The following is a 22,374-nucleotide window of genomic DNA, read 5'->3' on the forward strand; positions in this document are numbered from 1 at the left end:
TTTCATAAAATGTAGAATGACTGTCTTACTGGGTCCAACCTCAGCAGCAGTGGCACGCTGTGAGAGGCCTGGCTTATGCAGCTCGACGATCCGACTACATTCAAGAAGAGACAGCTTCTTAGCTTAAGCCATCAGAAGGGTATGACCATGTGAATGCCTGACAGAAAATGAACATTTTGAGCAGATTTTGGCTTTAATATTCTGTGGTCTTAAACTTTTGATCAGCTGATAAACAACCTATTTCATTTTATTCTTTATTTTATTAAGTTCCAAATGTTTTTGTCACACTCCCTCTTCTTGCTTTTGCATATTGTAGCTCTACGTAAAACCTTAAGAACCAAATTTGCAAAATGCATATTCTAGCAATTTTTCAACTGGTCTCAAGATTTTGATCAGGTCTGTTTAAGTGGGTTTGGTAAATTCTCAGTCTGGTAAGCCAAATCTCTGCCACTCACACCCTCAACTACCCCATCTAATGAGAAAATCATGGACACCCTCCACCCTCACCACCTGTCCACATCTGTCCTGCATCCCGTCCTGAGAACTCCCTCCATCTTTCCTCTGTCCGTCTACCATCCTCCCCTCAAACCCTGTGTTTCCTGTCAGTTGCTTCATGGCTGTTTTATTGGTGCATCAGTGGAAAGTCAGAAGGAAATGTGCTCAGATCCTCTGGACGTTCACTCGCTCCCACTCACAGAGATGTTAGCTGTCATTACTTCTGACAGGAAGCAGGTGAGCGCTGATGCCTCAGCCAGCGCTGTGAGGGAGGCCTCAGCTGAGATCTCTCATCTTATATGACTAGACATGAAGGGAACGGAGATACAGTGAAATAAAAAAAAAGAAAAAGATGAGAAAGTATTTATGCTCACACCAGATGCAGCAATAGCTTCCATACCATGAATTCTACCTCAGCAAGACGGCTTTTGAAAGCGGTCCAAGAACAAAACGCAATTTTGTTGTAGCCACTGGTTATGGATGTCTGCAAAACCGACCGCAGGAGGAAGAATGTTGTACATACTGTACGAGTTTTGGAAAACTTTAAACAGCTGGACTCCATTTTTATTTTTAAAAAAATCAATGCATCCAGTTACAAAGTTTCCATACATGTGACCCATTTTCATAAATATGAACTTAAACAAGAAGCTTTGACCTAAGAACTGCAAAACAGAGGGAAAGACACTGCCAAAAAGTCGCCACCCTAATATTTTATTGGACAGCCTTTAGCTTTGATTACGGCACATGTTCGCAGTGGCATTGTTTCAACAAGCTTCTGCAATATCACAAGATTTATTTCTATCCAGTGTTGCATTAGTGTTTCACCAAGATCTTTCATTGATGATGGTAGAGTCTGACCGCTGCACAAAGCCTTCTCCAGCACATCCCAAAGATTCTCAATGGGGCTAAGGTCTAGACTCTGTGGAGGCCAATCTATGTGTAAAAAATGATGTCTCATGCTCCCTGAACCACTCTTTCACAATCTGAGCCTGATGAATCCTGGTATTGTCGTCTTGGAATATGGCCGTGCCATCAGGGAAGAAAAAAAACTCTTGATGGAATACCTGCACTGCAAAAAACTGACATCTTAACAAGTGTTTTTGTCTTATTTTAAGTAAGAAATGGTGTTATTACACTTGATATGGGCCACATTTAACTGATCAGTCAAGAAAAATGTCTTGTTTCAAGTTATTTAAAAACAAAAATCAGGTCTGAATTGCTTGTAACGAATAAAAAGAATCAGCCAATGGAACAAGAAAAATTTGCTTGAAACTAGAATAATGCCTTAATACAAATAACTTTTCTCTTGTTCCAGTGGCAGATTTCTTTTTAACTTATTACAAGTAATTCAGACCTCATTTTTGTCTTTAAACAACTTAAAACGAGACATTTTTCTGGAAATTCAGGTGTGTGTGGCTCTTATTAAGTTTAAAAAGATTTTTTTTTCTACCGAAAATAAGACAAAAACACTTGATAAGATTTCATTTTTTTTCAGTGTGGTCATTCAGTATCTTCAGGTAGTCAGCTGACCTCATTCTTTGAGCACAGACTGTTGCTGAACCTAGACCTGACCAACTGCAGCAACCCCAGATCATAGCTCTGCCCCCACAGGCTTGGACAGTAGGCACTAGGCATGATGGGTGATCACTTCATCTGCCTCTCTTCTTACCCTGATGGCCCATCACTCTGGAACAGGGTCAGTCTGGACTCATCAGACCACATGACCTTCCATTGTTCAAGAGTCCAATCTTTATGAAAACTGAAGCTTTTTTTCTGGTTATCCTCACTGATTAGTGGTTTTCTTAACGCTACACCATCCCTTGAGTTCCCTTCAAATTGTGCGTGTGGCAATGCTCTTACTTTCACTATTAAACATAGCCCTGAGTTCTACCGTTGTTTTTTTCCGTTTGATTTCACCAAATGTTTAAGTGATCACCGATCTTGATCATTCAGGATTTTTTTCCAGCCACATTTCTTCCTGAAGATGATGGGTCCCCACTATCCTTCCAGTTTTTAATAATGCGAGGGACAGTTTTTAACCTAATTTCAATCCTTTCTTCAATCTCCTTAGATGTTTTCTTTATTTGATGCATGCCAATGATTTGACCCTTCTTAAACAGACGAACATCTTTTCCACGGCCACGGGATGTGTCTTTAAGAAATGAGAAGCAGCTCATTGCACCAGATGTTGCCAGCTGGAAGATAATCGCCATTGCAGTAATTATCCAATAGGGGGCTCCTACCTATTAGCTTAGTAAAATCCAGGTGGCGACTTTTTTTCTGGCCAGACAGTGTAGTAACATATGGAGACATGTTTTATAAGTGTTGTTATTTTTTGGTATTTACTGATTAAAATTGAAATATTTACAGGACGGAAACGGAAATATTTTTCTGCTATGCTAACATGCTAATTCATTGCAATATGTGTGTAGCCATCCAAACTAATCTCTAATTACATTGCAGAAGGAGAGTAAAGGTAATAATTAATATTTAATTATCCATATTTAATTAATCACTCATTGCAAAGGCCTGCACCGTCTCTGGAAGATTTACATCATTGTTTATACTCTCAAAAGGCCACACACAGAGTGTTTCACCAAGTCTGGCCAAAGTTTTATAGAGATACAAACAGGAGCCATTGTGTGCAGCCCAGATCTACAGAACTATAATCTTCATGAAGTAAGATGGATTCAGAGACATCTCTGAGTCTCTTTGTGAAACAAGATGACCTCACATCTCGCTGAGGGATCGTCTGTATCTGACAGCACCTTCAGCCGCCTGCACCACAAATGTGGAAGCATTCCTCATTCTCATGCATGCCGTTGTTTGAAGCTTTCTTTTCTTCCCCTCCTCATTCACTTTCTTCTTCTTTGTGCCTCCCATAGTTGATCCCATTCTTATGCTTCTAGGATTTCAAAAGCATATCTGAGAAGTGTCTTGATGTCTGCAGCATGTCCTGACAGCATGACAGACAGCACCTCTCATCCCTCCTTTTCTCTCCCTCTTCCTGTCCTCCACCCCGATAATCCCGCTGTCCTGGCAGCGTGGCTGCTACCTGCTCAATCAAACAGGCTGCTGGCACAGTGATAACTCACTTCTCACAAGTCATCTTTGTTCTCCTTTGATTCAGAATCCCACACCCCCCCACCCCTGCCTCTGTTCCAGCTGAGTACAGTATACACAAAGCTAAAATTCCCCTCCATCTCCTTGAAGAACAAAGGCGAGTATCAGATGATGAGTTTACATGAGCTAACTTATCCGCTGTGATGGCGTGTCACCACTTTGCTCCGCGGTTTACAAAGCATTTCCCATTGACAGCATTTCAAGTAATTTAATACACCTCTGAGGAGCAGCAGACAGTGTGGGAATGATGGGATGATAGGTTTAAACAGAGAAACAGTGCCTCTCAGTGGAAGGAAGCAGCACTTACAGAAATGTTATTTTACCTGCAGATGTAAAGGTTCACCAGTGCCATCTGCTGGTGGAGAAATATAAGACACTAGACATATGATTTCAAGACTTAGGTATTTCTGTTTTTTAATTTTTTTTTTTTTTCTGTGTCCAGAGGTCTTGAAGAAAGGAAGCTCAGTTCACCCGATGCTCTTGAAAAAAGAGGTGGAGGCAGTAAGAGACAGACAGCGGAGTCCTGTGTACTGTGACCAACTGCTGCAGCACATCAGCTCACTGCAGACAGAGACTTCAGCAGAATCCTGAGAGACAAGAAACCAAACACAGATTCAACAGTGTGCCTTAAATAATCCTTATGTGAAACTGTTCAATTTGCACTGAGGAAAAAAAAGAAGAGTCTGCATCCTTTTTCAACGTGAAACTTACTTTTTATCTCAGCCGTTCTGACTGATTTTAAATGGTTTAATAACTTTAAGTAGACATTTTATGGCACAATCTTTCCTTTTCCATTTTCTACAGTTGTACCTTGTGTTGCATTCCTTTAGTTCTGATGTTTGATGGTAAAAGAAATAAATTGAATTTATCTGGATGTGAAATGTTTCAGTTGTAAACTCAAATGTTTCCATGTGTTACCTGTACCTCGACCTTGGGCTCCTTGTTCACAGGTGCTCCGTGTCATATGATTTTTGCCTTCAAAATAAAAGCTTTTTTGCCTGTGATTAACTGAGTTTTGTTTTTAAAGGTTGCATATGGTTATTTCCTGTGCGTGATGTAGTTCAGTTTCCTTTATTGACAACAAAGTCATCGTCCATGATGATTTTGATCAGGATAATGTAAAGGTCAGTGTGTTCAAGCCTGTATGTCAGCATCAGTGCACATCGTTTTTTTTTGTTGTTTGTTTTTGGTTTTTTTTTAAAGTTATTTATTTTTGACACTAATAGAATTTATTTGTGCACCTCCATGTCACAGGACAGACTGTGTGTGCTTGCCCTGCTACCACCACATTTCTTTTCTTATATATATATATATTTATTTATTTATTTATTTTTATTGGTAAACTGTACAGATATACATGTGATATATTTACAAGAAAAACAGATATTTCATTTCGAAATCTATCATAAATATTTAAAAAAATGAGTAACATAAAAACAGGAACAAAAACAAAACACAAATCAAAAAATTTAAATAAATAAAATAACCCAAGTCAGACAGTCAGACAAAATCAAGAATACAAAACTAGTACAAGACATGACAAATATAATCTAACCCATCATTACATTATGGTATGTTAAGTTATCATATTGTCATAAATATTACATAATTCTATTGATTTTTTGTTTGTTAACTGTCTTACTGACTCTATAAAGAACCTGATCTCCGTGAGTAGTAGTTTGAATAATGGTTCAGAACCGGAGAATTTTGCTTTGGGGGTGTGGTATTTACCAAAAAGAAAAAACATGTTCACTATTTTTGCTACTCCCTTTTTTGAGTGGTTATAAAGTGTTGTGTTTTCTGCCCTAAGGTGCTACCACCACGTTTGAAGTCACCCTAGCTGATTACTCTGACGTCATACACACGCCTCAGCTGAAAGCTTGCACGCTCTAAATCAGGGGTCTGCAACCTGCGGCTCTTTGACTCCTTTGCAGTGGCTCATTGTAGCTTTAAAAATATTATTAAAAAAGCAGGTTTTTTTTTATTTTTTTAAAGATGATATTAATGATAACTACACAGCAGCTAAGTAAAATCATAATAAAACATTTTTTAATAAAAAATACATCGCCTCTTAAAATAAAGTTTTTAATTTTTTTGCAATTTTTGGGGATTTTTTTTATTTCAATTTTCTGACATTTTGCAAATTAAGAAAAAAATCCATAATTTTTGAAGATTAAGGAAATTTTTGGAATTCTATATAAAAATCTCCCCTTTTTGCAAATTTTAGAAAGTTTTTCAATTTTTCCGAAGTTGAGCAAAATTTTGAAATTGCATTATTTAGTGTTTTTTTTTTGTTGTTGTTTTTATTTATTTTTTTGCACATTTTCTAATTCCTTTTTATTTTGCAAATTTTTGATTTTTTTTTTATTTTCAACTTATTGAAACTTCATAAATTTTGCACATTTTTTAAATCTATGACATTAAAACTTTTTGTTTTGTTTCTCTTAAATTTGCAAATTTATTAAAAATAAAATACTAAGAAATCACAAAACACACACACAAAAACTTCTCATTTAGATAATTATTCACGAGATTATAGACTTTTTTGTCTTAATTTGAAGATAAAGTAGATTTTGTGGCTCCTGGGTGACTTTCATCCAGGTGAGCTAAGGCAAAACGGCTCTTTGGAAAGTAAAGGTTGCAGACCCCTGCTCTAAATAATACCGAAATATTGGTATCTTTTCATTTATACGTGTATCTTAGGTCTGTTCTCGTCTTATCTTCAGCCACATTGCAGAAAAATACAGGAATTCATAATCTTCCTTCAGAGAATCTTATATTAGCCCACTGTCTGCTCAGAGCATCAGAGCTGAATTTGGGAATAAAGTTCTTAAGTTTGCTTGAATTTTCCCTGAAGCTGGAACATCTACAGAAAGATTTGAAACGTGGTGCACTGTGCTTATTGGACGCTTTTAAACAGATCCTGGATGATTTGGAGGCAGGTGCATCTGTCTCCAATCAGATACATCTGAGGTTTTGAATCCTGGGGAAAGTTGTTTTGTGTTGTTTTGAGTGTGGGATTTGTATCTGTGTCCGCTGTAAATTTGTAACTGCTGTCTATCATGGCCAGAAAACTTTTGCAAAAAAAACAAAAAAAAAAAACAAAAAAAAAAAACGACTTTATTCCTGATTAATTGAAGGCAAAAAAAAAAAGAACCTAGAAGGCTTGTGTAATTTTATTTTTAACGTGCTTGTCAGACGTCTCTAGCCATTGATTTAAGATTTTTATTTACATATTTTTAAATAAAACTGCCACCCCTCCCTCCTCCCTCATTCTCTGCTCAGTTACGAAATCAGACATCTGTGAGTCTCTCCCTCCACCATGAACTGCTGACAGCCGCGCTCCGTCCGTGCCGTCCCTCTGCAGCACGGTCCTCTCCTCCTGCGGTAAACATCCCTCCTCCATCATGCTGCAGCTGGGGGATGAAGGCTTGTATTTCTCGGCAGTGTTTCTGCTGGTGATGCTGGCGACGAGAAGCGCAGCCGGGGCCTCTCTCCTCACTGCATTCCTCTACGTCTTCATGGTGATGTTCCGGTTTCCTCCGGTACCGACGGAGCAGGCCAGCCGCGTCCTGCGGCCCAGGGCTCCGTCAGGTGTCGTGCCGGTGGTAGCGCACCGCGGGGGATGCCACGATGCTCCGGAAAACACGCTGGCAGCGATCAGAGAGGTGAGATACGGGTATCTGTTGGGGTGAAAATGTTGACATGAGTGTTTTAGACTCCTAACATACTGAGCAGTGAAATCTGGGTTAGTCAGGCTGATTGGCTCAGTCGGAACTTGGTGTCCCCAAAGTCATGTTGTGGAGTTGTTCCAGCATGCTGCAGCTCCTCACTGATACAGTGAACCCTCAGATGAAATATGTGTGATTTGATGTTGTCTTCATGTAACACATTATCTTTGAACACATCCAAAGATTTGATATCATCCTCATTCACCTACATGCTTTTTCCCTCAGTGAGCACATGCTACAGAGGATGCTGAGTCAGCTGTGCTTGTAATGTACTCTGCAGTAACCCAAAATGCAGATTCCTATGCAGCCATTCTTTTCTGCTTTGCTCCTGCATCTCTGCATGATTTTATATCATTCATTTATTTATTCAGCATTAAACATTATATTGCATGCAACTTATAGGAAGTATGATACTAACTCTGCTTTGTTAAGTTAGAAATGATATCATAGTCATACAGATGCTGAAGACACAAAGATACCCAAGTAACAGTGGCACCTATGGGTCTGTGTGTTTTAATGCATGTTGTCTTATCAAAAATGTCTTCACCTCTCATTTAAATTCTGTTTAACCTCTATATTTCCTTTTTGTCTCCTCTTTCTGACACTTCCTGCTTCAGGCCAGCAGGAACGGGGCGACCGGGGTGGAGCTGGACCTGAGTTTCACCGCTGATGGAGTGCCCGTTCTGATGCACGATGAGACTGTGGACCGTACCACTAACGGATCTGGACCAGTCAGCAAACTGCACCTGGTCCAGCTGAAGAGACTTGATGCTGCTGCTCGACACAGGCTTAAGTATGTTTACAACCTCATTTTCCTGCAACTGAGGAGACCCTGCTTCATGTGACATAAGGAAAGGCTGTATAAAAAATAATAATAATATATATTTTTCAGAAAAAAGTATTTTTTGCCCCCAGAAGTTAAAAAAAAATCTCCCTTCAGTAGTTGTTTCCACTTTTTCCTGAGATGTACAGGAACACTGAATGTATGACTCTTGCTCGAGTCCAGGGGTGCCCAAATTCTTTTCAGTGAAAGGCCATGAAGGAAAGGTGGAGGGTCGCGGGCCAAAAGTAAATATTCACGTTGCAATGCATGATATTCAATATGCCTATAGCATAATTGTGCAAAATAAATACTCATACAAGTAATTATGAAAATGGAAACACTTTTCTTTATTGTATTTCACAGCATGAAACTACTGAACATCCATACACACAAATACAAGGCCTATGTCTTCAAAGACATTTAGTGTGATATAACCTGAACACAATAGGACACAACATGGTCCTATGAAACCAAAACAGTGCATTTTCAGGGGTATCTGCTCCTGTGGACCAATCAGGTCAGACTTGCTCCTGATTGGTCAAAAAATGGAATCGCTGACGCCGGCAAATCCCGGAAATTCCAAACAGCTCGTTCTAGGTCAGGATTTTACATTCACAAGCACTACTAAATACAGGTTTTGTCATTAAATATCACATTTTGTGGGCTGAGAGCCAAAGACCCACAAATTTCACTAAAAGACTTAATAAAGAGATTTTTGCATAATATGGGACCTTTAATTTATGAAGAGTGTACTCTTTTAAAACAACAACTTTCTACCTAGATATTAAACATACTGCTGTGGAATCAATTTCTGTAAAAAAAAAAAACAAAAACAAAAAAACTCATGTTCCCAACTTTTTTTAAACTTTCTTTTGTCAGAGAGCCACTGTCTCATACACTCCATCCCAGCCATGACCCTGCATCTTCTCACTCTCTGATCATGGACATTCAGATTTGAGCTGACAGGACTTGTGCCACTCTACTCCAAATGTAACACTGTGTTAATTTGTTGTCAGGAAAAGAATTGAAAAAATGAATGAATAAAATGAAAAAATGAGAAATTCAGGCTGCTGGCAGTGGAAATATAATAATAATTGAAAATATATATCTATAGAATAAAATTCAAACATTGGCAGCGGGCCGGAAAAAATCTGTGGCGGGGCAAGTTTGGCCCGAGGGCCCCAAATTAGACAGCCCTGCTCGAGTCACTCATTTTTGATTAACTGGAGGTTAAATGACTTCTTATAGAGATATTTTTGTTTGCACATTTCAAGTATCAGTTTCATTATCTCTTATCAGGAAATAAAAGACTCACAAGAAATCAAGAAACCAACTTTAGAGAATGAAATATTGACACAGATGGAGCATTTATCCCTAAAATCCTGCTGTTTTCTTTCTTCTAATCCAGGGACAAATTCAGTGTAGAGAGGGTCCCAACTCTGCAGGAGGCAGTGCAGGAGTGCATCAAACACCAGCTGACCATCTTCTTCGATGTCAGAGGTCAACCTGATAAGGTACAGCATCTTCTACTTTAAGGCAGCAGGCAAATAAGCTCTGAGAAGAGTTTATAAGCATAATCTATTTAAAGCTACACTTTGAAGTCTCTGTGATGTCTGTGATCAGAAGACGAAGAAATGTTCTCTGAGTTGTCTCTTTTCTCTGCATTTTTCTTCTCAGGCAGCAGTAGTTCTTCATGAGATGTTTAAGAAGTTCCCGATCCTTTACAACTCTAGCATTGTGTCTTCATTTGAACCCAAAGTTATCTACAAGGTAACAAAACAGAAACAGAAAAGCACTCAGAGAGCACAGACCTCCACCAAGCATATTTTGAGTGTCACCAACACTTTAGTCCTACTTTAATGTTATACTGTTTGTACGATAATTTTTTACCTGACAGTGTTGAAAATTATGATGACCCAGTACATGTTTCATATTCCAGATCCTAGTATCCAGAATATTGCCAGGATCTGGATCCTACTTTAACATCTGTCAGAAATTATGGTGACCTTGTCTCGTATTGTTTTGCAAAGCAACATCTTGTTGGGATAGACCGATTATCATCTGGGCCGATTATCGGGGCCGATATTTGGCATTTTGAGGCATATCGGCATCAGCCTTTTTTTTAATCCGACGACCAATAAGAAAAAAATTCAAAACTGCGTTGTTGGCTCTGATGCAACCGCATTGCTGTCTGCAGTCACTACTCAGTCCCCAGCACTGTCCCACCCACAGTACCATCTGATTGGTTACAAGCAGAGTCATGGCTTGGGTAACAGCCAATCAGCAGTGCAGTTATTACAGTTATTGCAGTTACACTGAAATTTTGGAAAACTTTATTTACTGTCGAAAACTTTAGCCATTTTTTTTTTTTTTAAGTTTTGATTTAACTTTATAAAACATGCTACTGAGCCTGGGAGCTGTTTAAAAAACATATGTTGAAGGCATTTGAATGCAGTTAAGTGTTGGAGTTTTTATTATTCAAAATTTTGACCCCAAAAATTTTGACCCCAAAATTTTGGCTGTAAATTAATATCAGCTTAAAATATCAGTTATTGGCCTCCTTGACTACAAATAATCGGTAGCAGTATCGGCCATGAAAAATCCATATCGGTCTATCACTAACACATATGGTGAAAACGGCCCTATCTCACAATAATAGAGAGTCCTTTAAAAAAGTCCTGGATCGAGATGGTGATCCAGATCACCTCCAAAATTTAATCACTTCTTCCTTATCCTATTTTGAACATTTCCGGAAAATTTCATCAAGATCTGTTAGTTAATTTTTGAGTTATGTTGTTTACAAACAGACAAACTCTCCCAAAAGCATAACATCCTTGGCGGAGGTAAATATTCCCAGTTGGGTAATGTGTTTATTATTAACAGGCCAGCATTTATTTTTACCTTCTTTTTTTTTTTCACATCTTTTTTTTTTCATTTGCACATCTTGTCCCTTGTTCATCTACGTGATTATAAGATGCTTCTAAACTGAGCTCCTCCACATGACGTCATTAAATTCAGCAAAGGTTTAACCCTGACTGGCTGACTGACTGACTGATTGAGTCCTCTGTCTAATTCTTACTGTTCTTCTCTGGTGACCTCTGACCTCTGCTCCTCCTCAGATGCGTCAGACCGACTCTAACGTGGTCACAGCTCTCACCCACCGGCCCTGGAGACTGAGCCGCTTCGACGACGGTACTCCTCGCAGCTTGTCCACGTGGGGTCAGCTGTGGACGGGGGTTCTGGACATCTTGTTGGACTGGGCCCATCACCACATCCTGTGGAAACTGTGTGGAGTCTCTGCCATCCTCGTACACAAAGACTCCATCTCATTGTAAATTCACTTTGTGGTCAAATGCACAGGTTCAGAGTTAGATGTTAGGGTGCTAGCTTGTAGGTATTTGTATAATCTTGTGTCATCCATGCTGTAAAAAATTTAAACTATCCTCTGTTATTTTATAATCATATCTATGTAGGATAAAAACTAGGGATGACCTGATCCCGATCACTAGTAATGGGTCGGGCCAATTTTGGCATTTTTTTAATGTATTGGTGATCGGGAATGCTAGCCGATCCTCTCAACCAATCATTTATGTTAGCCGTCACAAAGCCAAGATTGCTGCCACACGCCGACGCATCAGTAAAACCGAGACAGACGAATTAAGAGGGATGTTGATGAAACTCTCCCATCTTTTGCATCATGTCGAAACATGTTTCCAGCTTCATATGTGATACATTCAGGTACCCTTGGAAACTTGAGAATCTGTCGATTTACCCCAGTGTTTTCAGTTTTAGGAGTAAACAAATGGTTTGAAAATGCCAGTCATTTAAAAATAAGTGTTATTTTGACCCTGCTGACGGGTTTGAGATCCAGAGAGTTTTAGCTTCAAAACTAGCTGGACTAAGTTAAATGAACGTAATAAGCTTTAACTTTAATTTTTTACTATTCAGTATTTTTCATACACAAAACAAAAAAAATCTGCTTCTTCACTTTCTCAATTCTTCAGCAAAGTTTATCTTGAACCCAAAGAATCAGATCAGGGCTCGGTATCGGCTGGTACTCATTAATAAATAATCGGGATTGGAGGCAAAAAATGCTGATTGGGACATCCCTAAAACAAACATATTCATTATGTGTAGCCTTGACTTATCCGTTTAGATACGTTTCTCTGCTCTATAGCATGTATTACTTGCAAAAGAGAGGAAAAATGTTCAGCACAGAGTAATTTTTATGATTGAGTTTTCTTTTTCTTTCTTCCCCTCAGGGACTATGTCCAGTTCTGGGCAGAGCGAGGTGTGGAAGTGTTGGGCTGGACTGTTAACACTGCCGTGGAGAAAGACTTCTACCAAAACCTGCTGAAGATCGGCTACATCACTGACAGCCTGCTGGAGGACTGTGAATCTAACTACTGAATGACTACACACACACACACACACACACACACACACACACACACACACACACACACACATAAAATAAATTGCAGGCACCAGGGTGTACATTAAGTCCCGGGACCTGATTTCACCTCTTTTCTCAGAGATCAAAACCTCTTAAAGGGACAGGAACCTTTGGGGGCGGGACTTGTTGCTGTGATAATTTTGTGATTAACCAAAAAAACTGTCAGAATTCAGAGGAGTTCATTTCCAAACTAAGTTCCTAGTGAGAGTGCATCCAACAGTGGAGTGGAGGAAGCTTTAAAACATGAAACTGAATGTCTTGGATCCTTTTTGTTAAAAACGTGACTTTAACCTCTTGTCACTGGTGTTAACCTGAGCCTAACCTTAACCAGTGACCCATAATATTTTTTGTCCTAATTAGGAGCTTAGTGTGTGTCCTTAAATGAACAAGCCAGCCCCTATTAACTGGTCTGTAATCTGAAATGTCCCCAAATAGTAGATTAAATTACTAAACATCCTGTGACTCACAAAGAGATTGTTCACAGAAACGCTAAAAAAGTGCACTGCTTTAAACTTTTATAGTCTAACATTTATACTGTAGTTTAAAAATGCTAAGAACACAATAAATACTTCATTTCCCAATTTAAAGTTCTTTAAAACTAAATGAAATACTGAATTAAAGTTAACAGATGCTAGAAATGTGAAGCTTGGCGTGGTAGAAAGTCAAATAACCTGAGCTCTGTAGAAACACATGATGGAGGTGTAGTGTTACATCATTACCTGTAGCTGGCATACAGGTAACACGGGCAGGTTCACTTTAAATAACGGACACATTAAACCGTGATGATCCGTCTCTATACGTTACCTGCAGCTGTCCAGGAACAGGGATTAGGATTACACCACCTTACAGATCTTTTCTACCCTCTGAGCTCTGCTGAACCTTTAAAGAGACACCATGTGTAAATAGTTGTAAAATTAAACTCACTGGCATAACAATGCCTGATAATTAAGATATTTATACAAGGACAAACTAAAAAGTTTTTTTGTAAATATTCTTCAGTTTGACATGATGATTGTTTGGTTGTTCAGACTTTTTTAGAACGCTTCAAATAATATCAACAAGGAATTATCATTTTTGATGCCTTTTTTTATTGTTTCTGATTGTGCTCTAAAGGATTTATTCTGAAGGGAAAGTGAATGCACCACTGAACCTGAATGTTTTCTGTGTGTGTGCAGTTCAAGGCAGAGACAATCTTCAATAACCTCATTGTAGAAAAGAGACTTTTTTTTGTGATGCTAGAATGTATGAAATGATAAGAAAAATACTTTTGTTTACGTATACAAATTTAACTTTTTTAGTTTTAGTAGTATTGTATATTCCCACACACAGTTTTGATTCAAAATGTAGAAACATGAACTAACTCCCCTTTTTTTTAAATTGTTTTTTTTTTTTTTTTCTTAAAATTATCTATTTATTTCTTTTTTGAATACTGAAATAATGCTGCGTTAAAGAACTGTAAAGTATCTGAGTAGAGAACCATGTTTGAAAATATTAACATTTTAACCAAGAAAAGTTTCACTGGAAGTAAACATGTCTCTACGTGAGTGTCCAGACAGCTCCACATTTCAGTTATGGAAATTTAACACACTTTCAAATAAAAGTCAACATATGCTGGGTCACTTTGCAAAGGGCATCGGTCACACATGTGCAGCCTAATCTATCCTCCCCCGACGTCTTCAAACCAAAGCTGTGGACGTTCCTAAAACTCCTTCTTCTTTTGCATTTCAAGATCTGCTCTGTGACAGGGTGCAAAAATAAGATTTGTTAATGAGGGAACTCTTCCTCTACAACCACTCATAAGACTTTTTTTTAAGTCTTAGGAGTATTTGATATATTTTAGGGATGTTCGACTTCTTTTTCAGACAGATACCAGTATGAGTAATCCCTCATGAGTACTCACAGAAACAGAGTACAGATACAAGTACTTGTGATATACTAAATTTCATTTAACACTGACAGATCATTTAGAACAAAAACGGCACCATCACTCTGCTATTAAGTCCAAAATAAAACTCAAACAACACTCCCGCATTGTCTCGTATTCTTAGACCAGAGGTTGCTGCTTGGACCTGACGCACTTTTCTGTGATGTCAAACCACAGCAACACCAACTACCGGGGAGGAGGACTTACTACAACATTTTTTAAAAAATGCCTTGAGTTTTGGATGCTGGTATTGGCAGCCTTCATGAGTATGGATACTTTGGAATAAGGCTGGTATCTGCCAATACCTGATAGCAGTACTTGCCCATCCCTAGTATAAATCAAACAAAGGAAAGCCATCCCCCATGCTCCTTTAATGCTTAACTGATCAACATGGGTGCTGAAAAGGGGGAATTCTTTGACAGGGGCCCAGAAAGACCCCTAATAAAATTATACGGGAACCTAGCAATATTTCTTTTTATTGGGCCCAAAATCCCTGGCAGCGCTGCTGCTGATCAATAACTGGTGGATATCTTAAAGGTCCCATACTCTGCTCCTTTTCTACAGTTTAATATGGATCATTGCTGTCTTCATGAAATGGTAGTAACATGTTTTGGTCCAAAAAGCCAATAAATCAAGCATTGGTATCTGCTCGGGTGGACCAATCAGGTCAGACTTGCTCCTGATTGGTCAAAAAAGGGAATCGCTGACGTCAGCAAATCCCCCAAATCTAAACAGCTCGTTTTAGGTCTGGATTTTACATTCACAAGCGCTACTAAGTTCAGGTTTGGCATTAAATATCACATTTTGTGGGCTGGGAGGAAAGACAAAGACACACAAATTTCACTAAAAGACTTAATGAAGAGATTTTTGCATAATATGGGACCTTTAAATGAAGCAAAGAGGTTGAATAAAAGCATGATTGGTCTGACATTAAACTGCTCAGCTTCTGTTCTCCATACAAGCTAATGTCTGAAGTAATGAATAAAAGTTTCAAAAGAGATGATGTGATGAGATTAAAGACTAACTCCAAAAATAAAAATAAATTAATCAATTAATTAATTAATTAATAAGTGACAAGAATTCAGTGTTAAATCATGCAAACATCAATCATCAGTGTCCTGAGCCTCAATGGAGATGAAAGTTTACGCCTCACAGTGAAGAGTAATCCACAGTCTTCAGGTTTGTTGATTTATGTTATCATGGCACTTTATGTGCAACTCTTCAATAAACACACTTTTATCTACTTTCCTTGTCTTATCTACTTCTTTAATTTGATCGAGCACACGTTGTGTACATAAAGCAGAGTCTGGTTGCTTTGTAAACGTGCGCATTGTGCGCGTGAGCTCGAGTGTGTGTGTTGTAAACACAGAGACGTTCAGAGTTGATAGGGGCTTCATGCATGAGCGAAGAATGTGAGACTTTATCTAAACTGACACAACAGGAGTTAATGTGTTTCCTGTCTTTTTGGTCACTCTTTGGAAATTTCCAGAATAAGTTTTCACTTTTTCTAGAATTTGGGAGGTTAACGTTGGTAATGACTCAGTCCCTCACGTCACATGTGGGCCCCCAGAGCTCCACAAATGCTGGGACACTGTCTCTTTAAAGCGCCAGGGGAGGCGTGTAAGCGACGTCGAGTGGTGCTGCGCTCCGGCGGTGTGCGCACAATGTCTTATGAATGACAGCCGCCGCTCCAGGTTATGTGACATTGTGCCTGCACAGGACACCTTCGCACCAAAGTTACTTAACTGTCCGGAGGCAGGAGGAGGGTGACAAAGGGACGGTGTTCCGGATGCGATGCGGCCCAGCTGCTGCTTTTTTACGCGGAGTGGAGCGACACGTACGGATCTGCTTTCTGAGACGTTACCAAACAGGCTGCTTGGTCTGCGTGTGGAGCTGGGTTGGCTTCAAACTTGCACCCTGTGACTGTGAATGAGATCCAGGCTGATCAGCTGACAGGAGGACACACATCTCCCCCAAAAGAAAGAAAGGAGAGACTACTCCTCCACTCATCGGCTGAGCCTGTGGGAATGCGTTCAGACTGAAGTGCCTTCTGTGTGAGAGCGGGCCTGCTCCACCTGTTTGCGCTGCAGCTACACTCACTTCTCTCCCAAAGTGCCTAAAGTTCACAGGTGACTCCTCTCTGCACATGATGTACACTATCACCAGAGGACCCAGCAAGCTGGTCACCCAGAGGAGGACAGGTGAGACTCAGACCTGCAGCCTTCAGACACCAGAAATCCAGGATGAGTTCAAACTTGTTGACTTATTTTTACTGTTTCAGGGCCGACTCAGCAGCTTGACAACAAAATCAACGACTTCAAGCACAAACAAACATCCTGGAACATGCCTGAGTAAGTGAAAGAAGCTCCTGTTGTTAAAAAAAGAAAGGTGTTCGTGTGTTAGTGTGTGTCCCTTTGAGGTCTTTGCTTTTTGGCTTAGTTTTGGAGACAAACCTCCCTGATCTGACTGTGTTGGTTAAAGTGTGTGTGTGTGTTAAGAGCAGTGTGGACGTCATCAGAGTGAGACACACTGCCTTTGAAAGCCTGGATGATTTACAACACTCCTTCACACTCTGACTCCCAAGGTTCAATCTGCCTGCCAGGGCTTCTTTAATGCCTTTCAAACTCAGCCTGCAGTGTGTGAGTGTGTGTGTGAGTGAGTGTGTGTGTGTGACCTTGTGGGAAGGCGAGGAGGCACATGTTTCTTCACTCAGCTGTCGCCGCCTTGTTTGAGTTTAGGCCCCAAAAATCCTCAGACACTGAAATGATCTGTTTGCCGAACACGCCACACTACCTGTGACACGTTTCTTTCTCCCTCTCGTGTGCGCAGCCTCCCCGCACCCAAGATCGTTTTCAACCGCCCCAACGGCAAAAAGTACCATCACCCTGCTCCAGCGCTCCCAGCAGACACCCAGCAGGAGGAAAGCTTCACCGCTGCCCACGAGGAAAACGTCAAATTCGTCTATGAGGGTGAGGGAGCGGAGCCCTCGCCAGCTGTTTTTGAAGATGTCATTGTTTTACTATCAAATTTTACTGCTAGCAGCCCCCCTTCTCCAAGCCTCACCCCTACAGCTGCTCTGACACTGATAGCCATGATAGGCACCCAGCAGAGAAACGCTCTCACACCCACATATCCTGCTCCTCGTGACCCTCACTGGAGCTGAAAGAAACTTTGTTTTCAGGAGGCATTAGGTGGAAAAGACTCAGGGGACTGACAGGTTGAAAGGTTTTGTCAGGCTCAGGTGAAACTCTACACACTGACCCAGTTTAAAGTTTGAGTGCAGCTCTTTTACCTCTTTTGCTCCCTGAGTGTTAAAGCTCAGCCACCGGCAGCTCATAAACAGCTTCAGTAACCTTGTGGTTTGAGAGGACAAGGACACAAAGAAGGCCGATCCTCCCCCCACGACCTCCTGTTCAGGGCTGCTCATTCCTTTTCTCCCCCTGAAAAACACCAACCGTGAATATAAACAAGATTAGTCACCCTGAAGACACAACAAGAGGTAGCTACTGAGATAAAATCTATTAGAGCGCACATAAACACACACTTTATGTCACGTAAAGCCTCCAGCCTCTATGCTGTACCTTTTGAAATCCAGCCCTTTGAAGCAGTTGCCCTTGTGGACTTGACTTTGTGGGTGTGACTCTGGGGTGCTCGACCTTTTTGACTCGGACAGATAAGAACATTTACCATTAGCTGCTAATTGCATCCTTATGACCAGTTTCCTGTGTTCACTTCTTCTTTTTTTTTTCAATATAGCAGCTGAAGGAGCCTTATATAAAACATCTCAAGGACATACAGGAAGTGATTCATCATCTCTGCATTACTGAAATAATCTGCTTCCTGAGATTATTGGATTAATGGTGTGAAAAGCACAGAAACAGGGAAATCCCTGTGACTGTTCTTTCGAGCCTAAAGAGATTTCTTTTACTTTTATTTGAGTGTAAAAATGTCAGATTTACAATAATCTGGCAATAGAAAAAAAACAGTAATTTTTAGATTAAATATAGTTGATCCACTTGAATCACATTAAAGGAGCAATAAGTATCCATTAAACAACTCGTGTTCCTGTGTTTTCAGCCTGGCAGGAGGTGATGCAGCAGGAGCAGGGGCCAGAGGAGGTGCGGGGAGCCGTTTTCTACAGAGGATCCACTTCCAGCCCTCACATGGACAGTAAGTAAAGCCTCTTTACACTCTTCTCCAGTTGAGCTGTTGTAATTTCATTTATGACGAAGTACTTTTAGCCTCAGCGTTTGAGGAGTGTGTTTTCTGCAGCAGTGTGTGAAATCTCAGCGGTTTCATATCAACAGTCCACAGGCCTAAACCTCTGCAACCTGGACAGAAGTTTGTTCAGGTTTACGACTGCCAGCCAAACTAGGATTAGCGGACCTGCCTCTGATCCTTCCAGCTGGAAGGAAGCTAGCAGGCCTCCCTCTGCCTCTGCCTCTAGTCCAAATTAGATATGTAAACTCTGCTGACATGGTTATAAAAACTCATCAAGGTTCATAATTTTTTCATCTATAAACTTAGCTGATCAATAACAAACATGAGGACTAATAGTAATAATAATAGTGACTACTATTACTAATGTAATAGTAGTCACATTTTGTAAGTTACATTTAAAGATTTGTATTGCATTTCCCAACATTGAGCAAAAATGACTTAACTTCTTTAAAGTATTACATTTTCAAAGTGTAACCATTTTTTATAATACAAGTACTATTAAGTAATAATCAAGAATGTGAAAATACTGCAACAAATAAAGTAAGAAGACAGTTCCTTATCAAAATAATCATAATCATCACTAGCATTACAATTATTGGGAAGATAACTGTATGTTCAGTCGTTTCAAACACCAACAAAACAATTCTGCATCGTTGCTAGTTTTCTAGTCATCTTACTTTGAAAGGTACAACCGGAAATGTATATCCGTACGAAAATGTTATTGATACTAACTTTACAGCTAGCGTTTTGCAGTTCTTGTTTTTGTTCGCTAGAGGGCGGTACTAACACATGGTTAATGTTGTAGACTAGAAACACTGGAAACAGCATGCTAGTGAATGAATCACGTTCATGTTACAGTCGGGACGAAAGTAGCAGGGGAAAAGTCGATTTTTTTTGTGGTCAGAAATAATTTCTTCATTTTTCCTTCTGTTGAATTGCCTTCTTTGTGGTTATACAAGAAAGTTTTAATTCATTGCACAAATATTTAGCTTTTAGCTTTTATCTCAGCAATGATTATTGAAATGCTGCAGTTCGTCCATGTCTCCACAAAAGAGCAGTGACAAACCACTTGTTAACCATCTATAAACTTAGCTGATCAAGAACCAACATGAGAACAAACATGATGAATTTTCTCACTGACTTAAAGGTTGTACGTTTTGTAAGTGACATTTAAAGATTTTTTATTGCATTGCCCAACATGAAGCAAAAATGACTGAACCTTTCTTTAAAGTATAATCTTTTCAAAGTGTAACTGTGTATTAAAATACAAGTACTATAAAGTGATAGTTAAGAATAAAGTAATCATAAAAAATATGTAATACTCATAACTGTAAAACTGCCAATCCTACAATAACTGAGTAAATCAAAGTCATCATTAGCATTACAATAATTGGGATGATAATTATGTTGTCGTTTCAGACATCAGCAAAAAAATTCAGTAACGTTGCTCGTTTTGCAAGTTATCTTACTTTGAAATGTATGACCGGAAATGTAATTCAGTACATCAATGTTATTGATATAACTTTACAGCAAGTGTGTTGCAGTTCTCGTTTTTGTCCGCTAGAGGGCGGTACTAACACATGGTTAATGTTGTAGACGAGATACACTTAATACAGCATGCTAGGGAATGAATTACCTTCGTATTACAGTCAGGACGAAAGCAGCGGGAAAAAGACGATTTTTCTTTTTGTGGTCAGAAATAACTTCCTCACTTTTCTTTCTGTAGAAATGCTTTCTTTGTGGTTATACAAGAAGGTTTTAAATTATGGCACAAACATTAAGCTTTTAGCTCGTCAATGGTTAGTGAAATGCTGCAGTTCTTCCCTGTCTCCACTAAAGGGCAGTGACAAACCACTTGTTAACCTTAAATAAACTTAGCTGATCAATAACAAACATGATAACAAACATGATTAATTTTCTCACTGACTTGAAAGTTGTACAATTTGTAAGTGACATTTAAAGATTTTATTATTGCATTGCCCAACATTGAGTAAAAATGACTAAACCATTCTCTGAAGTATTCCCTTTTCAAAGTGTAACCATGTATTATAATAAAAGCACTATGAAGTGATAATTAAGAATAAAGTAATCATAAAAAATATGTAATACTCATAACTGTACAACTGTCAATCATACAATAACTGAGTAAATCAAAGTCATCATTAGCATTACAATAATTGGGATGATAATTATATATATAATTATATATATATATATATATATATATATATATATATATATATATATATATATATATATATATATATATATATATAATTATATATATATATATAATTTTATATATATATATAATATATAAACATTGTTGGTCTTTGAAACGACTAAACATATGTTTAGTCGTTTCAAAGACCAACAAAACAATTCCGTAACGTTGCTCGTTTTTCCAGTCATCTTACTTTGAAAAGTATGACCGGAAATGTAATTCAGTACATCAATGTTATTTTTGCTAACTTTACAGCTAGCTTGTTGCAGTTCTTGTTTTTGTCCGCTAGAGGGCGGTACTAACACGTGGTTAATGTTGTAGACGAGATACACTGAATACAGCATGCTAGTGAATGAATCACCTTCGTATTACAGTCAGGACGAAACTAGCGGGAAAAAGTCGATTTTGGGGGGTCAGAATACACATTTCTTGATTTTGTTTTTCGCTCTAGAAATGCTATCTCTGTAGTTGCTGCAAGAAGTTTTACATTTATGGCACAAATATTTAGCTTTTAGCTCGTGAATGGTTAGTAAAATGCTGCAGTTCTCCCTCGTGTCCGCTAGAGGGCGGTGACAAACTACTTGTTAACCACGCGAAGCCTGAATAAACACATTGTCCTTCGTCTAGAAATTAATAAACGTCCAGAGCAAAAAACGTAATTGATTGTAACGGATCGTGCAGTTATTATTTTTAAATATAAAACGTGGAATTAATGTTAGTGCTCAAAACTCAAGCAGATTTTAACTCTTGTATATTGTTTGTATTTAATGTTCATCATCAAAAGCATGAAGTGGTCACTGTTATGGAGCTTATACATGTTGGGAAACTAAAAAATTGTATTTAAAAAAAAAAAGCTCTGTTTGTTTTACTTATTTATTTTAGTATGTTTTATCTTTGTAAAGAGCTTCTTGACTTTAATCTGGGTAAAATGCCGGAACTTCACTTATTTTTCCATATAATTAAAGCATTTGTTCTTCCTCCTCATTCAGACTTTGTGCCTTTAGATCTGGACGAGTGGTGGGCACAGCGATTTCTCGCCAACATCGACAAGCTCTCCTGACACTCTCTGTGGATATGCGGATCTTGACGGATGGTCAGGAGGTGAGACCTGAAGCAGGACGGCTCACAGAGAAGAGGAATCCTCGGCAGGAGGTGTGATGGGTCAATGATCTGGACTGATGTGATTCTAAAATGGACAGAGAGCGCTGGGACGCTTACACAGAAAACCAGAGAATCACTTCACTGAAACTCTGAAACCCATCCATCCCAGAATACTCAGTCTTTGACAGACTGCGCGCTGGAGGATGATGCTGTGATATTCAGGCTGCTCTCATCTTCTACCCTCACAGCAGAGATGTCAATGTGACTTTGAAATGC

At 39.1% G+C, this 22,374-nt stretch overlaps 3 protein-coding genes across 3 annotated transcripts in view; all 3 read left to right on the plus strand.

Moving 5' to 3' along the window:
- The window catches only part of dnaaf5 (dynein axonemal assembly factor 5), a 42,603-nt gene extending 37,994 nt beyond the window's left edge, over positions 1–4,609 (plus strand). Inside the window, exon 13 of the mRNA XM_074696625.1 lies at positions 4,061–4,609. Within this exon, the coding sequence (XP_074552726.1) occupies positions 4,061–4,209 (149 nt within the window). The 3' untranslated portion in view covers positions 4,210–4,609. The remainder of the gene's footprint in view (positions 1–4,060) is intronic.
- Positions 4,610–6,908: 2,299 nt separating this feature from the next.
- LOC141809031 (glycerophosphodiester phosphodiesterase 1-like) lies at positions 6,909–12,646 on the plus strand. Its single transcript, XM_074695834.1, has 6 exons — positions 6,909–7,286; positions 7,967–8,142; positions 9,581–9,686; positions 9,850–9,942; positions 11,292–11,503; positions 12,435–12,646. Exons 1-6 carry the CDS (start codon positions 7,026–7,028, stop codon positions 12,580–12,582), a joined length of 996 nt encoding a protein of 331 aa, XP_074551935.1. The 5' UTR covers positions 6,909–7,025; the 3' UTR covers positions 12,583–12,646.
- A 3,525-nt stretch (positions 12,647–16,171) lies between these two features.
- Positions 16,172–22,348, plus strand: LOC141809707 (MAPK regulated corepressor interacting protein 2-like). The gene is made up of 5 exons (XM_074696862.1): positions 16,172–16,753; positions 16,834–16,903; positions 17,382–17,521; positions 18,630–18,722; positions 21,987–22,348. Exons 1-5 carry the CDS (start codon positions 16,699–16,701, stop codon positions 22,055–22,057), a joined length of 429 nt encoding a protein of 142 aa, XP_074552963.1. The 5' UTR covers positions 16,172–16,698; the 3' UTR covers positions 22,058–22,348.
- Positions 22,349–22,374: the final 26 nt, after the last annotated feature.

This window comes from Halichoeres trimaculatus, unplaced genomic scaffold (assembly GCF_033239565.1).
Source record: "Halichoeres trimaculatus isolate MK-OKI-2021-1 unplaced genomic scaffold, fHalTri1.1 fHalTri1_scaffold_20, whole genome shotgun sequence".
Taxonomy (NCBI): Eukaryota; Metazoa; Chordata; class Actinopteri; order Labriformes; family Labridae; genus Halichoeres; species Halichoeres trimaculatus.

Coding starts and splice junctions, on each gene's coding strand:
- LOC141809031 (XM_074695834.1), top strand. CDS start 7,026: ATGCTGCAGCTGGGGGATGAAGGCTTGTATTTCTCGGCAGTGTTTCTG. Junction 9,943..11,291: donor AACCCAAAGTTATCTACAAG/GTAACAAAACAG, acceptor GCTCCTCCTCAG/ATGCGTCAGACCGACTCTAA. Junction 11,504..12,434: donor CACAAAGACTCCATCTCATT/GTAAATTCACTT, acceptor TCTTCCCCTCAG/GGACTATGTCCAGTTCTGGG.
- LOC141809707 (XM_074696862.1), top strand. CDS start 16,699: ATGATGTACACTATCACCAGAGGACCCAGCAAGCTGGTCACCCAGAGG. Junction 16,754..16,833: donor GGTCACCCAGAGGAGGACAG/GTGAGACTCAGA, acceptor TTACTGTTTCAG/GGCCGACTCAGCAGCTTGAC. Junction 16,904..17,381: donor ACATCCTGGAACATGCCTGA/GTAAGTGAAAGA, acceptor TCGTGTGCGCAG/CCTCCCCGCACCCAAGATCG.